The sequence below is a fragment of the Mastigoproctus giganteus genome, chromosome 3 (assembly GCF_048544385.1).
Source record: "Mastigoproctus giganteus isolate SK-2022 chromosome 3, ASM4854438v1, whole genome shotgun sequence".
Classification (NCBI taxonomy): Eukaryota; Metazoa; Arthropoda; class Arachnida; order Uropygi; family Thelyphonidae; genus Mastigoproctus; species Mastigoproctus giganteus.
Genome location: NC_143577.1, coordinates 236,123,802 through 236,141,073, shown reverse-complemented (window position 1 = coordinate 236,141,073; position 17,272 = coordinate 236,123,802). Strand labels below are relative to the sequence as shown.

The window sequence follows — 17,272 nt, the reverse complement described above, 5'->3', positions numbered from 1 at the left end:
TGCCTGTCTTCACTGATGGCTCGAAGTCGGAGTTGTCTGTTGGATCTGCTGCTATCTTTCCAGGTCTTTCTATATCTGGAAAGATTCCCCAACAATGCAGCATATATACAGCTGAGTTGTATGCTATAGAGTTAGCCTTGGACCACATTAAAACCCATAGGTACCAAAAGTGTATGGTGTACACTGATTCTCTAAGTACACTGCAGGCTTTATCGGGTAGGAGGTATAATCCTCATCCATTTGTGACCCGGATTCAGCAGACGTTGCATTCCTTGTTTGAGTGTTCATTTGACATTCGTTTCTGCTGGATTCCAAGCCACATTGGGATAGTGGGAAATGAACTGGCAGATGCTGCGGCCAGGTCACCCGAACCCCAAAACAGTTATTGCCTGTTAGTCCCCTATACAGACTACAGGCAGTTAATAAACGATAAATTACTGTCCCAATGGCAACAATCCTGGCATGAGCAAGTCACAAACAAGCTCTATCAGATAAAGCCTGTAATCCGACATTGGCAGTCTAGTCTGCGCAGGAATCGCAGAGAGGAAGTTGTTTTAGCTCGGCTCCGCATAGGACACAGTCATCTTACACATGCTTTTTTGCTGAGGGCAGATGACTGTCCTATGTGTGAGAATTGTGACACCTATTTAAGCATACGCCACATTTTAACCGAGTGTCCACGTTTTAGACACGAACGTGATTTTTATTTTACCGCTTTTAGTCCTCTGGCTGAGCCTTATACACTCAGTCAGATTTTATCCGACAATGACAATGTGTCTGCTGTTTTTAACTTTTTAAAATCAGTAAACCTTTTTAATCGAATTTAAAATTCATTTGCTCATATGTTTTGTACTTTTACTCCTTTTATATCTTGATATGGTGGCCTAACTACTTAGGTCACTGAATATTTTCACTTTTTATATATGACCGGTATTTGGCGCATTATAGCCTCAGTTGCTGATGCGCCAATAAACCCCAAACCAAACCAAAGCTGTTTGAGAATATTTCATGGGTACAGAAGTTGGAATGGCCAGCACAGAATCCTGATTTCAATGCTGCGGAGCTGTAAGGCGAGGGTCAGACCAATACACCAGACATTAGTAGCTCGATTGGTCACTTCACCAGGAGGAATGGAGGACTGTACCAGCTGCAGTCTGTTCATTGATGAAAAGCCTGCGCAGGAGATTGGAGTGTGTCATTGTGAGCAAGGGGGATCATCCTGCTGTTGGAATGGCAGTGACACTCACTGGCTGTAAGAAAAGTGCATAGATATTGTAAACAATATACAGAAATTTTGTCAGTACATTATAAAGAGGCAATTATCTCACAGTGAAAATTAATTAAAGGTATGATCAGATCAGATCCTGAATGTCATATGCAAGTCTGGAGACACCTTATATCATAAAAGATATTGACTTGCTCAAAGGGTACAAAGGAGGGTAACAAGAGTATTTGTAGATGAAAAGAGATATTCTTACAGGAAGAGACTCCAGTTCTGTAAGCTGCAAAATTTGAAAACTGTTTATCTTGATTGGGGTTTTTAAAGTCATAGAAGGATTGATCAAATTTAATGATGGGATTCTCTTTCTTAGGGGATGCAAATAAGAGGCCATACACTCAAATCAAGTAAAGATAATTGTAGACTGCATAAGAAAATTTGTCTTTTAAACATAAGTCTAACAGTTTAAAATTTTTTCAGGTTTCACCGTGGGCAGCCTGTGTATTTTGAAAGCAAAGAAGGAGGATCAAAATGCAGTGGTGTAATATCTACTATTAGTTCTACAGAAGTAAGTAGTAAAAGCCTTTTGTTACAATTGTTGAAGCAATGTTGTGGGCAAGGTGGGATTTTAAAAAAATTCACACTACCTATAACTACAATAAGTACTTATTATAGTTATAAGTAGTGTGAATGGAGGTGATGCATGGACACTTTATATAAATGACCACCTGCCAATTGTGATTTTATCCTTATAAAGTTAGTGCATATACAAATGCTGGAAAGTAACAAGGATTTTATTTTCACCCAGGAAATGTCTTGGAATTTATTATAGGAACATAAAATTCCTGATAACCAATTACGAACTCTTGGTTAATGAGTTAGCCAGTCATCATCTTTTTTTTATTATTTTAACGCTTTAGTTGTTAATTGGAGGGTGACATAAAATTAGTCTAATGGCTACAGCAATATTTCGATGTTTCCCTATGAGAAGTTTAAAATACGGATTCCGTCCTGCCCATGAATCTAATAGCATAATAGTATAGGCTAATGGTAATGATTAGGAAGTGCCACAGAACGTCATCTAAAACTGTCTGTGATTCTTAAATTTTCACGTTTCTACATTTTGATTTCCCTCTACACCATCTCACTAAAAGAAAAACTTAGTTTGTCACGACGTGTTATTTTATTAAAATGTTAAGATGGTAAGAACTAGTCGCACAGAAATAAAGTAGCAAATGACTACAAATTTTGTTATTGTTTGGTATTCTTTCTCTGCATTTTTCTAGGAATATAAGGAAAGGGGTACTTTTGGCAAACTACAAATATAATTCATGTTATATACATATCCTTCATCTTTAAGCTTTGTAAAGATGAAGAATAAAATGTATTTTTTTTTTAAAAAAGACAAATAATTAAAAGACAAACAAATAAAAAGACAAATAAAATTAGCCTGTGGCGAGGGTTTCAAGTAGGGAAGCTAAAGCGGAAGAATTAGTTTCAATTAGAAATAAATCCATAATCAAGTGGTAATTTTAATAATCCAAATAAAATTTCAAAAGTTTTAGATTCCTCAGCACCTTCTTCATACATGTTACACCACATTTACGAACGTGTCATGATGGGTGAAACAACAATGAAATTTTCTGTGTGCACTTTGTTTCATACTATAACTCAGGTCAAGTGGGTAGAAGTTCATTTCATCAGTATTTCCTTATAGCACAATATTATAGCAAATGAATTCAAAACAATAAAGAATAAATTGCTTTCAAATTTGAATTAGGACCGTATTTCTAGAATAATCTTGTTGTCACAGTTTCAGTATGGAAAATTGATATTGTGTGACATATTCTAGATCACTAAATTAGATTTATAAAATAATTGATATTTAACTCAAGGGTTCAGCTTAAATTGCGAAATTTATTGGATACCTAGCAATTTCTATTACATTTAATAACTAATTAAATTAAGTGTGCTTTTCACTCAACAACTCTGACAGTCTTGCATTAACAACGTTGAAGTTTTGAACTGAACTTTACAGTTTATTATCATGTCTTGTCTGCTGTCTTGTGATGTCAAGGATACCTCAGTATCCTTGTCTAATCTTAGTTTGTCAGAGTGGTTGAGTTAGAGTTTTCTTCATTTGCTCATTAGTTATTAAGTGTAATAGAAAGTTCTCGGTATCCAATAACTCTTCCAGTTTAGGGTCAAACCTTGCAGGGAGTTATGTTTCAAATATTTTAATTCCGATTTATTGATCTAAAATATTGATGTTCTTGAACGAACTAGTATCTTAAAATTGTTATAGCATGGTGAAAAATATCCTTGTTGAAACTACTTTTTACAATAAATTTCTAAAGATTTGCAGTTCATCATCAGTATGTATCACAGTAACAGTACTTATACTTCCATTTCTGTTTGATCACTTCGAAGTATTGCTTAAAATTTGCTTATTTGATTCATAGTGGTGCTAAATGAACACTTGTAGAAACTGTTATTACAGGTAGAGATAATAAATCTGTCCTTCATTATCTTTTTCTGTGACATCAATGGAATTGGTGTTGAATATGCTTGTAAAGTTGTGTTTAAAATGAAGTACTCTGAGTAAAAGACTAGATGCCTTAAACGGTAGTGTGAGAAAAAGATAAATGAATTGCAGTGAAGACAATATTGATAGTGAAATCAAGAGCTGAGCTGGTGATGAAAATCTGTTAAAGCTGAAGAGGAAGCTGGTGTACTTAATCAATACAGCAGTTTTCAAATAGAAAGTTCTAAGCGAAATGCAATGTCAGTAATGCAGTATACTCTTGTCTCCGTAGCCGAGTGGTCAGGAGTGGAAGTAGCGCACACTCTTTGAGTAGACTGGGTTCAAGCCCCTGGCTGCTAAATACAGTCGGTCTACCAACCTGCATTGGACCAGCCTGGCAGATTATGGTCCATTTTCCCTCAACGTGAATCGTTGAGGAGGCTTCCATCCTGCAGTAGATTGATAATGGCTGCAGTTTACCTTTTTTTACCTTTAAACATTTTTACTTGTAAAATCATTCATTTTTAATGAAATGAATAAGTTTATATTAGTTTTGAATATTTAATATGTTCTGGAATATTTTGTTTATACTCACTGTGTCCCGAAGAGAGTTTTTTTTTTTTTTTTTTTCAACATTTTGAAAAATTCATAAAAATGAAAAATTTGAACATGAATGCTTTTAAATATTAATTTGTTGTTATCTTTGCTTGCTCTCCCAGTATTAGAGAAAAATTATTTCAAAAGAATTCAAAAAAACTAAAAAAATTCATAAAAACTTGATATTAGAATTTTTTTGATACAATACAATCTTCTGTATCTACATGCACCATCCAAAATAATATGCACCTTTGTATTAAGACAAGTAACAGGCAGAATAAATGCAAATAAATACCATCTATTATAAATTCTGTATGCAATTGTTAATGTGTGCAGTGTGTTACATGTGCATTCACATAAATTAATTGAATTTTTGTTCTTTTTCTGTGATTAATAATTGTAGTTATCTCTTTATCAATTAATTACTAAGATTATAACTTTATGTATTACATTCTCTAAACTTATCCATTCAATTTAATTACAACTGCATAATATTTATTGCTTCTCCCATATACTTTTAAGTAATCTCTTTTCTCTCTATGTATATATATCTCTTCACGAGTGACACCACATTTGCAAGTCTTGCATAACAATACGTGCCAAGCATGCATGCATGCTGTCTAAAGCTAACAGTACTGCATTAAAACTACATCTAATCTATGAATTTCTTTTATCCATACAATTTGTGTTGAAAGAAGAAATAATAATTGCTGGATTTCTTTTTTTTCCAATTTTAATGAAATTTGGTATGGCTTGACAAATATATCTAAAAGGCCCAAATATAAAATTTTATGAAAATCCAGTAATCCATCACAGGTAACCCTCATATAACACAGTGGTTAGGTTCCTATAAAATCTTGTGCAGTGCAAAACCTTGTTATATGGAACTAAGAACCAGTACAAAAGGGGAGATTACATTTCAAAAGCTAACAAAAATACATCATATTTTATAGCTATCAGAAACTTAATTTTTATTAAAAATAGCAACAACTGAACAAACGTCTTACAAACTGTGATACGTACATGTCAGATAATATACGTTCATTTATTTTCTTCCTCTTCATTCTGCTAGGCACAATTGAACGAGAATGTTTTCTCTGTTGCAGAATTCTTCACCTTTTGAACTTATTTTTGCAGCATCTAGATTTTGTGTATCTTCTGCTCTCTTTAAAAAATCAGTAATCTGGGATTGTTTGCTTTTGCTTGATAGATCTTTGTAAATTGCATGGTATGGAGCTAAACATTTTTGAAGCTTCCTTTTAACTTTGTGTTCCTTTCAGTTGAAGGATCTGCATTCAAAATATAAAATTCTAATTGCTCAGCTAAGTTTATGCCTTCCCGTATGCTTTTATTGTAAAATTTTCATCCATGCTATCAACCTAAAACAAAAAAAATGTTTCCATGCCTCCATCACTTCGATATATTTGGAATCAATTTTTTCCAATATCAACAAATATCTTCTTTCGTCTTCTCAACCTCCAACCCAAGCACGGTACTAAGTACTATAGGTTCTAATACCTCTCGTGTTTGGGGTTTACATAAAAAAAACCCTCTGAATTGATGTGGTTTACCTCTGATGCCATTTCCACCAAATCTGCTTTGCCAGCCTCTTTTCCACCAGTAATTCTTGAACGTCTGCAGTAGTCATATCATCGAAATATTCCCCTCCTACCAATTAGCAAGTCTACTATCGCACCGGTTCCATTTTCTGCCAGTTTGACCATATTTCCTGAATGAACTGACTCTGGCCATACATTTTTCCAACACACACACACATTGACGGTTTTACTTCTTTGAGCTATGATTCCGATACAATCCACAATTGAAAAATGTTTCCATGCCTCCATCACTTCGATAGATTTGGAATCAATTTTTTCCAAAATCGATTGTAACGATTATCCGATATAATGAGTTTTAAAGGTAGATATAATGCCTTGATATAATGGCTGAATTAAAGAAGTTGTTTTAGGTTGTAGGAACATTACTTCAATGTTTGGATGGCCTGGTGCCATTATCCAATGTTAATAAAACTTTGAAATCCAGATTTTTCTGCTTTAAATAGTTTTCCACAGCTGGCACAAAAACAATTTATAAACCATTCTTTAAATAAATTGGCTGTTACCCAAATTATGCCTAAGTTCCTTAGGCATAATTTACGAACAAAGTTTAGTAATACATACCTGGAAAAATTTATAAATGATCAAATGCCACAATTTATCAATCATGTTAGAGCAAAACTGTGTTGTAAAGCTACGATGTTATACGGGGGTTGCCTGTAAGGGGTGTATATATATATATACACAGTACATTCCAGTTATTTGGGACACATTGGGACTAGTGCATTTTGGCCCGATTAAGCGGCTGCCCTAATTATCCGAAGTTTCACGTAAATAGTTAAAAATACAATGTAATCCCCCCCCTTTACAATTAGTTTACTGTACAATCAAATCACGTTACGACGAACTCACCATAGTAAAGTACCGTTCACTATACGATGTGAAGTAAGCGCCGGTCATTGTGATCACATTTGTGAATTGAATTTTAATTCTATTAAACAGCGATTCTAATTAGAGAAAATATGAGGAATATTATCCACAGGCTATAAAAGTCAAGATATATTAAGCACAAATTTATCCTTTATTACCTTACCAATTAAAAAATTAAATGATACATGAAAATCGGAAGAATGTACTTGATACGGAATAATTAATATGTACTGTAATATGTACATACGAACTAGTTGACATTTCTGTTCACATTTGTGGGTGGGGGTTAAAATTTAAAACCGTAAAAAGATAGGCAATCAGTAACAGAGAACACGGCACACAAATTGCAAGTAACACGATACGTGCAAGTGAGAACAGAGTAACGAATTACAAAGCTTTAAAAATAAGAATGAAGAGATCTGAAAATTAATTTTTTTATATGATTGAAGATTTCATGGAAGTGTAAACTCATTTCACCATAACCCACAGAATTCCAGCTGTCGGTATTATCGCAAATTCAGTAAGATCAAGTTTACTGTCTGTTTATGATAGATTTCACTAACAGAAAATAAGCCCAATAAACAGGCGACTGCCAATTGTTTTTATTGTTTTATGGTTGTGACCTCAAGAATTTCGACCGAACCACGTGGAACTATCGGAGACAATCGTAGGGTAATTTCCAGTGCTTCAGTCTACTGCCCCGATTAAACGGCATGCTGCCCCAATTAAGCGAAGTAAACCCTGGCTATTTTCTCGATTGGTTTCTGTTTTTTTTTAAATTTGCCCCAAATAAACGGCTGCCCTGATTAACCGGTGGCCCAAATAACCAGAATCCACTGTATATGTATATATATATGTGAACATGCCTAAAAATGCAGATAAGGAATGTTGGCACTTACTGGAAGATTTCTGACAGTTTGAAAGATTGTTTGGAACAACCTTGAAAAATGTGTATATACAGGGTGTCTCAAAAATATTGGTACAAACGTTTAGGGGAGGTAGATAACATCTAAAGGAATGTGAATCGCATAGAAACCCATAACCGGAAACGTCACAGGAAAGTAGTAGCAGAGGCACAAGAAGCAGAAATGACACAAGACAGTAATTAGTGGCAAACATTTATTTGACATAATATTAACAATGGAGTACGAGATGGATGCATTTCATGATGTTACAACAGATGCTCAAAGGTTCCACCATGAGACACGATGCATGCGTCACACCGATGCAGCATGGATTGGCGGACACTGTCAAACACACCTGGAGTTTCTTTGACAGTAGCAGCAGTGCAGACGAGTCTCGCCACGAGATCCATTTCTGTCTCCACAGGCAATTCATACACGATAGATTTGAGAGCCCCACAGAAAGAAATCAAGGCTCGATAAATCAGGTGAGCATGGAGGCCAGGCCAAGCAACTCGTCCACCACAGCCAATCCATCGACGCCTGTTCAAATGGTCAAGAACACACCTTCCATAATGGGCAGGCACCCCGTCATGTTGAAACCAAATGTTGCGTCACATTTACTGGAACGTCGTCAAGTAACTCTCAAAGGTTCCACCATGAGACACGATGCATGCGTCACACCGATGCAGCATGGATTGGCGGACACTGTCAAACACACCTGGAGTTTCTTTGACAGTAGCAGCAGTGCAGACGAGTCTCGCCACGAGATCCATTTCTGTCTCCACAGGCAATTCATACACGATAGATTTGAGAGCCCCACAGAAAGAAATCAAGGCTCGATAAATCAGGTGAGCATGGAGGCCAGGCCAAGCAACTCGTCCACCACAGCCAATCCATCGACGCCTGTTCAAATGGTCAAGAACACACCTTCCATAATGGGCAGGCACCCCGTCATGTTGAAACCAAATGTTGCGTCACATTTACTGGAACGTCGTCAAGTAACCCTGGTAGAACTTGTTCAAGAAAGATCCAATATTTAACGGAGTTCATGCTGGATGGTAACAGGTATGGGCCGACTAAGCAGTCACCGACCATACCTGCCCACACATTTATTGCGAAGCGATGTTGTGCCGCATGGGTGCGCACACTGTGTGGGCCCTCTGCTAATCCATACACTAGGTGCATGTCTGCCAGCTCACAGTTCGTATACGATGCATGCTCTTTGTGCGGCGACTACTGCTTGAATGAGTAAACCAGAAATTTTCCCTCTCGTGAACTGATGAACAACACCATGTACCGACTTATGGTGACGTTTCCGGTTATGAGTTCCTATGCGATTCACATTCCTTTAGATGTTACCTACGTCCCCTAAACGTTTGTACCAATATTTTTGAGACACCCTGTATATACACACATATATACTCCAGAAAATATTTTTTAAAAATCAAAATTAATTGCCACCACCTTCTCCATCCCCTGTTCCAGAACTAGCCTTAATCTTAGAAAAATGTTTATTTGTAATATGATTCTTAATTATGGATAGCTTTTCTGAATTTGAATTTATATATACATAGGGGTGGAATGGCAGAACTCGTACTACCACAAGTTCTGTCATGCTCACAAAAGTTAAAGCTGGATGGTTTGTTGAGTATTATTAAGATTACTTATGTATGATGAACAATTAGCCTTAACAAGCCTCCTGTTAATTTATTCATATCACTTGGAGCTGGTGCTTTAAAGTTTTAGTTTTTTAACCAGTTGATATGGATTTTCTTTACAATAAGATTAACAAGATGTGTATAAAATGATTTTCTCTAGGATTAGCAGCACTCTTATTTGAAGATTCCAACATCTTAAAATTTGGGTGGCAGTACAGTGTACTGTACTGCCACCCAAATTTTAATAGGTGTATATGGTCCATATACACTTAATTCCCTACAGATAAATACCATTTAATTAAATAAAATCAACCAATATATATATATATATATTTATTATTTTTTTTTTCATTGTTTTTATTTGAATTTCAGATTTGGATAAAGAAGACCTCTGATAGTAGCAAAGTTCGTATATATGTTTCACAATTACAAAAAGGAAAGTTTACAATAAGACGGCGGTCATCTTAATAATGCCCAGTTATGCGAGGTGTGGCAATAGTTCACAGACTGAAAAGAATATAAAGTGAAGGACTTGAAGAAATTTATTTTTATTTGAAGTAATTGATAATGTTCAGCCCAGCAGTTATATTTTTTTTATGTCCTCAACATCCAGAAATTCTGTTCCTTTGGGGTCACTTTTCACCTTAGGAGAGAGAGAAAGCAGTCCATTGGTGCTAGATTGGAAAAGTAGAATGGATGATTGATCTGTACAATGCCACGTTTCATCAGAAATGTCTTTACAACAATACAGAATCGGTAGGAGTACTGTCATGCATCAAGAAACAGCTGCCTTTCTCTCGAAATTGTGGTCTCACCTGGCAAATGAGCTTCAGTAGTGCTGAGTCAGTGCTGCATTTTTGTACAGGTGCTTCAAAGATGCATCTGTACATAAATGCAGCATTGACACTATCCCCTTCAGGTACAAATTCCTTGTGAATCATTCTGTTTGTCGAAAAACATGATTAGCATTGTCTTGACCTTGCACTTCTGTAAATTGTACTTGTACTTCTGTAAATGAAACTTTTTGGGCTTTGGTGGTGGTTTTACATGCTCTGTTGCTTCATCTCTTGGTTGTTCTGAAACACCCTCCTCCAGTGACAATACAGTGGAGGAAATTAGGCTGTTTTGACAAGTTTGGATGAAGTCTTCGCATGATGATACCCTTCGTTGCTTTTGCTCATTCATGAGAATGCAATACAAATTGTACACAGGCCCTTCCTTTTCCCTAAATTTTCATGCAGAACTTCACAAATCTTGTTTTTTTTGGATATTCCATGAGTGGAATGGTGCATAGGTAAATTGTGTTATTTGATGATAATAAAGCACTCGAGCCTACGTTTGTTTAATTATTTTTATTTCTGATTTGGAAATATATTCATAATGGAGCCAAACGTTTTGTGATATTTTATTACTACCACTTCAGTGACTGCACAGAGAGTAACTAAGGGTTATTTTTACATAATTCTTAAAACTCTAGTAGAATCATATTTCTAAAAAAATTTGTAAATCAAACTTGGGTGTAATCGAAGAACTCTGTGTTTTAAGGTTAATTTTATATAAGTAAATAACAATAATAAGTAAGCATTTACGAGTTTCCTTTGCAAAATCACTGCCAAGAAAGATCACTTAGGTCACAAGAACTTATTGACTTGTTTATGGGTGAAATATATATACGTGGTTTTTGGAATCTTGTTTTCAGGTGGTTTGGTAACGAATCTAAGGGATTATCTTTATAGTCTCAGTACCGGGGTTTGTGCCCTGCAGGTATTGGCTTAATGAATAATAGAGGATTAGTACTCATTTTTGGATATGTTTTGGATATGTGGTATTAAAAAATAATAATAATAAAAATAATACACATCTCTAGAAACTGTGGATATCCACAAACTGATATCATGAACAATAAAACTGTTATAAAGAATTCCAGAACTAGGGTTCATAAATTCAAATTACAGGAGTTGCTGTTTTAGATTAGGTTGTAAGAAGTTTTCTTTTAGTTCCAGCAAGCTGTTAGTTGCTGGAACAAGTTGCCCTTGCAGGTAGTTGAGGCTGACAGTTTAAATAAATTCAAAGGTCAGTTGGATAGTTACCTGTGTGAGGAGGGAAGCATATGATTTGTATTTTCTTATCTACTTGGGTTTTGGGTTTTTTTTTTGTCAGTGCAGCAAAAGCCTCTGGCTTCTTGCACTATATAGTGAATACTATTACTATTGCTATCCCCTACGCACTATGTGTCAGCAAAGAAATAGCCCAAATAGTTAAAAATAATAATAAAATTTTTATCAGATATCAAAAAACCACAACAAAAGACATTAAAAAAACCCCCATCTTGACCTCTTCCCTTCTCCAAGATCCTCACCACTAAATCCACATACTGGCTACAATTTATGCCCGAAAGCTTACATAGGATAAAGAGAGGGAAAACTCATAAAGCAAAAGAATACAAGAAGGACATTGAAAAAGGCAGAGTAACAAATTCAGACTTAGCTTTCCATACATGGACAGAGGACCACAAATGGGCATTTCCTGAAACATCAGTATTGGCTACAGATAGATACCATAACCGTAGGCTCTTAAAAAAGCTTTTTAATAGATGCCATGGATAACATTCACTGTTACAAAGGAATTCAGATTGGAAACAGTCACACATCTTTAAGAATAGTCAAAACCCAAATAAATAATATTAAAAAAGTTTAAACTTAACCACAACCAACTCTCAAAAAAAACTGGGGTTTTTTTTTTTTTTTTTTAGGAGCATTAGCAACTAAGGCCATATTGCTCCGGGAATATGCGATGGTCATTCCCTGACCTTTCCGCATCCTCTGTATTTGGTGGTGATGGGCTTGAACCCCGGTCTAATCAAGAAGCGTGTGCTACGCACTGCTGCTCCTGCCCACCTGGCTACAGAGGTGCCTCAAAAAAAAAAAAAAAAAAAATCCCCCCACCCCCAACTAAGGAATGCACTGCAACCTAGATCAATCCCTCCCAACCACCCTAGAAACAACATCTTGACTGGGTAAAGTGTTCTAACAATATATAATTTGTTTATTTAATTTTATCTTTTTGCTTTTTTAATTTATTTTTTTTATTACTGTGTATCCGAAAATGTGAACTAATCCCCTCTATTATCCACTGAACAATACCTGCAATAATTTTGCCCACAGAGCACAAATAAACCATGGTATTGAGATTATAAATATACTCCTTTAGATTCTTATCCACCAAACCACCTGGCAATGAGATTAAGAAAACTACAGTGTGTGTATGTGTACAGTATATATATATATATATATATATATATTTTTTTTTTTTTTTTTTTTTTTTCACCCATAAACAAGTCAATACATCTTTGTGACCGAAGTGATCTTTTGTGATGGTGACATTGTAAAGACAGCTGGTAAATGCTTACTTATTGGTATTTGCTTATAAAATGAACCTTAAAACAAAATTATTCAATTAGATCTGAACTTGTTTTAGAAATTTAATTCTACTATAATTTTAAGAATGAGATTAATAATAACCCTTAATTACTTTAATTGCAGTCACTGAAAAAGTGGTAAGAAAATACGTAACGTTTGACTCCATTATATACATATTTCCAAATCAGAAATAAACAATTAAACCAACATAGGTTTGGGTGCTTTATAATTTTCAAATTACGTCTTCTTATTCATATTCAACTCGTAAGCCATCATTCTGAGAATCAAACTACAATATCTTGCCATGGTTTTCTGAACTTATGAAATTTTGTCCCCATATCAAGACGTCTACTTCTTGGGTCGTTGCTGAAAATCTCACATTCATCTTTGAACCACTTATACCATTCAAATGCTGGTATGACAACATTTCATCACCCTAAACAGTTTTTAACATTTCATGCATTTCTGTTTTACATTTTCCCAGTTTAGAGCAAAATTTAATCGTTCGTTGCTTTGCAAATTCTTGCTTGCAACCAGTCAGCATACTGGATAATCTCTGTACCACCATCTGTTGGATGAAGTTTGAACTAAAACATAATACCTCTGTTTATTTTCAAACTCATTGAATGTGACCACAATGGCATCAGTCTAAAAACTTTATTTCCACACCTCATATTCACACACACTGATTGATGTGACATGTAAATTGTGTAATAAATTTGTTAATGATGCAATCTGTAATCTGTTAATTGTTGATATTATAATAAATCATGTAGTATTCTAAATAAATAGAATATCGGCTAACTTTTTGTTAGTCTCTGATTTAATTTTCAAATTAAATTATCTAAGCAGGGAGGGCAACTCAGCAGGCATTGAAGGTGGCAACCTGAAATAAATAAAATCATTTCAGCATTGGTAAGCACAAAATGTATAGCACGTAAGTGATGACAAAGTATAGAAAAGTGCCATTCTTTGCAAACTCCAGAATGGTATGCAAAGGTAAACTGAATTGTAATTGTTTGTTTATCATTGATCTGGGAATGACCAGTGTTACTACTACAGCAACACTGGTCTTCCCCAGATCAGATTCTGAACAGTTATATGCTAATGTTCAGTCACTAAACAGTAACATTTTAAGAGAGTATCAAATCAGAAATTTCACCAGTAATACATATAGTCTCATCAAACATGAAAACAGTTGGTGCTTGCATTTTGGAAGGACAACACTTGCAATATCTATTGTAATCTTATAATTATGTTTATAATAATAGAAATAAAACTGAAAATATACTGGGGGTTGGTACAACTTTTGAATCATCCTCTACAAAAATCTATAGTTTTGGGAAACTCTGTGATTGTGTTGTTTTTTTACAAAAAACACAAAAGTTTATAGTTTTGGGCAACTCTTTGTGATTGTGTTGCATTTATATATATGAGAGCTTGAGTTTTGTGGAAATGTTTTGAGGGAGTGATTAAAAAAAAAACTAATGGGATAAATGACAAAAATATTAAATGTAAAGATAAATATAATTTTACAATTAAAATGAATAGCATACACAAATTTGTAAAGGGATTAATGACTTGTAAACATCTATTCAGTTTAAAAAACTGACTACAAATTAAAAAAAATATATTAATCAATTTTGAATAAGCATCTAGGTATAGTTCTAATCCAGTGGTTCTCAACCTTTTTTGTCCCATGCACCCTTTTCACCATATGTCAGAATATCATTTCCCTCTTTCCAAGATTGTCTGACTCAAAAGATGCATTCCAAAAAGATAAAAAAGTGAAATATTTATCTTTAATTTAATATGTGACATCCAATAAAGTGTGATGTCCTGTAGATTATGTACAATCTGTAGAATTGTAGTTTGTAGAAAGATCAATATTCCAACAGTTTATGAATCTATCAATCTGTGATCCCAATTACCCCCCCTGAAACCCTAACCCTAACCCAAGGTTGAGAACCCCTGTTCTAATCAGTTTAACTGCACAGCTCTGCCGAAATCTTGTACTATGATTAAATCATTACATGTTGTTCGTAATTACAATATGCCATGCTAGTTATTCTGACCTCACAAGTAGAACATAATAATCAGTCTTCTCACACTGCATTAAAATTGCAGTGTGAGAATGCAGTACTGAGTTTGAACACAGTCAGTGATGGGAATTTCAGGTTTTTTTATGTTACCATTAGTAAAATCAGTAGACCACCATCTGAGAAAAAACAGCAATCCAGAAGATGGAAACTTGTTTAGATCTTTATGCAATATGGTCAAAAGCCTTTGAAATGTCAAGGGCAACTGCTTGAGTTTCACTGAACTTTTCCATCAGATTTATCCAACAATAGTAACAAAAGCCATTCATAACACCAGTGGATCAATGTTGATGGAATCCATATTGGTGAACATTGATCAGCATGATTTCAAGTTAGTGTAAGAGTTGGCAACTGAATTTTTTGGTTACTTTGGAAAGAATAGAGGTAAGTGCAATGGTATGGCAACTGGAAGGGAGGCAAGATCCCTTTATGGGAACTGTCTATATATCAGGATATTTCTATGCAGAAGGAAAATCACCCAATAGGGTAAAGTGAAAAAAAGATACAAGCTCAGGAGCACAGGCTTGGAGAATTGGAAAAATGCCATCGAGAACTGAAGCTTTCTTGGCATCAGAATTCTATTGTTCAGAAGTTTAATGTTCTTTTGTGAGAGGACCACAAGAGGCATTGAGTGGAGTATACTGGATATGGTAAGAAGTCTATCAAGCTCATCAGTACAAGAAGAGTAAAATGTTAAAAAATGTAAAAAAGTCAGCTTTGCCCTTAGCTGAGGATGCAATGGAACCATCAGATTATAACAGGTGGGAATATAAGTAGTGCCCAATAAGTATAGGGATAGGTTGTCGCTTATTAGCATTAGTAGAGGCATATGATGCAAGAAAGCAAGCTTATGCAGCATCAGTCAAAAAAAAAAAAAAAACCCGCTTCCATTTCACCCATCCATTTGTTCCAAATACCTGTTCAGCTCACCCTTAAATTTATTTAGGCTATCAACTTCCACAACAAAGGATGGAGGTCTGTTCTGCCAACCAACTACCTGCTGGCTAAAGGCAAACTTCCGCACATCTGTCTTTCCAAAATTTGAATTTATGCTCTCTCAGGTGATTATTCTGAGCAAGAGGAAGAATCCCATCAGCATTGAGCATGCTCAAACCATTCAAAGCTTTATACACCTCAATCAGACCACCGTGCAGGTGCCTAGTCTCCAGACACTAATTTCCAAAACTTAAGCCTTTCTTCATCAGAGCAACCCTTTGTTTCATTCACTAATCTTGTTGCCCTTCTCTGTACTCGTTCCTCCAGCTCTACATCCTTAAAATGAGGCCTCCAGACCTGTATACAGTACTCAAGGTGTAGCCTGACCATTGCCTTATACAAGGGAATAATCACCTTATCCCTGCTAGAAAAATTCCTGTATATCATTGACAAGATACTGAGCTACTCTTGCAGACCGTCTGCACTGCACAATTACCCCCAGGTCCTTTTTGTTCTCTACACTGTCAGTGTAGTACCACAGAGTTGATAACTCACTCTCGGGTTACTGCTTCCCTTAGGTAGTACTTTAAATTTGTCAATGTTAAACTTCATTTGCCACCTCTCAGCCCATCTGCTCAACTTTTCTAGATCCTGTTGCAGCAACGTACTGTCAGTAGTGTCCTTAACAACCCTGCCAACCTTTGTATCGTCTGCAAACTTGGACATTAAGCTTGATATACCATCATCAATATCATTTATAAATATAGAAAACAACAATGGACCCAACACTGAAACCTGAGGGACTACACTAATAACATTAGTCCACGATGAGCAGTGTCCATTGATTACCACTGTCTTCTCCCAATCAACCATCCCTTTATCCATAGCAGCAATTTGCCTCCAGTGCCACACTGTTCCAGTTTGTTCAGCAGTCTTCCATGTGCAACAGTATCAAAAGCCTTTCTGAGATCCAAATATATGATATCAAAGTTATTCCCTGCATCCAGTTCCTTTGTGACCACACCATAGTATCCAATCAAATTGGTCAGGCAAGACTTCCCTTAACAAAACCATGCTGTGTCCGAGCTGTAACTGAAGTCTTGTCTAGACGATTCTGCAGTGCCTCCATTAATTGTCCTGGAACAGAAGTTAAACTAACAGGTCAATAATTACTTGTGTCGCCCTTTGATCCTCCTTTGTGAATTGGGGTCACATTTACACATCTCCAGTCCATGGGTACCTCCCCTGAATCCAAAGAAACTCTCATAATTATGGCTAAGGGTTTGCTTACTTCCTTTGCTGCCTGCTTTAATATAACTGGATAAATACCATCCACCCCATGTCCTTTTTTATGTTTATCTTCAACAATTTCTCCTCCACTTTCCTCTCAGTTATTACAAAATCATCTAGCTCACTGCCAGAGTTTAAC

At 35.6% G+C, this 17,272-nt stretch overlaps 1 protein-coding gene across 1 annotated transcript in view; it reads left to right on the top strand.

Annotated features, from left to right (window-relative positions):
• LOC150088902 (sin3 histone deacetylase corepressor complex component SDS3-like) overlaps positions 1–9,891 on the top strand; it is a 103,621-nt gene extending 93,730 nt beyond the window's left edge. Inside the window, exons 9-10 of the mRNA XM_090370948.1 lie at positions 1,700–1,787; positions 9,762–9,891. Coding sequence (XP_090227074.1) covers positions 1,700–1,787; positions 9,762–9,857 — 184 coding nt within the window. The 3' untranslated portion in view covers positions 9,858–9,891. The remainder of the gene's footprint in view (positions 1–1,699; positions 1,788–9,761) is intronic.
• The last annotated feature ends 7,381 nt before the right edge of the window (positions 9,892–17,272 follow it).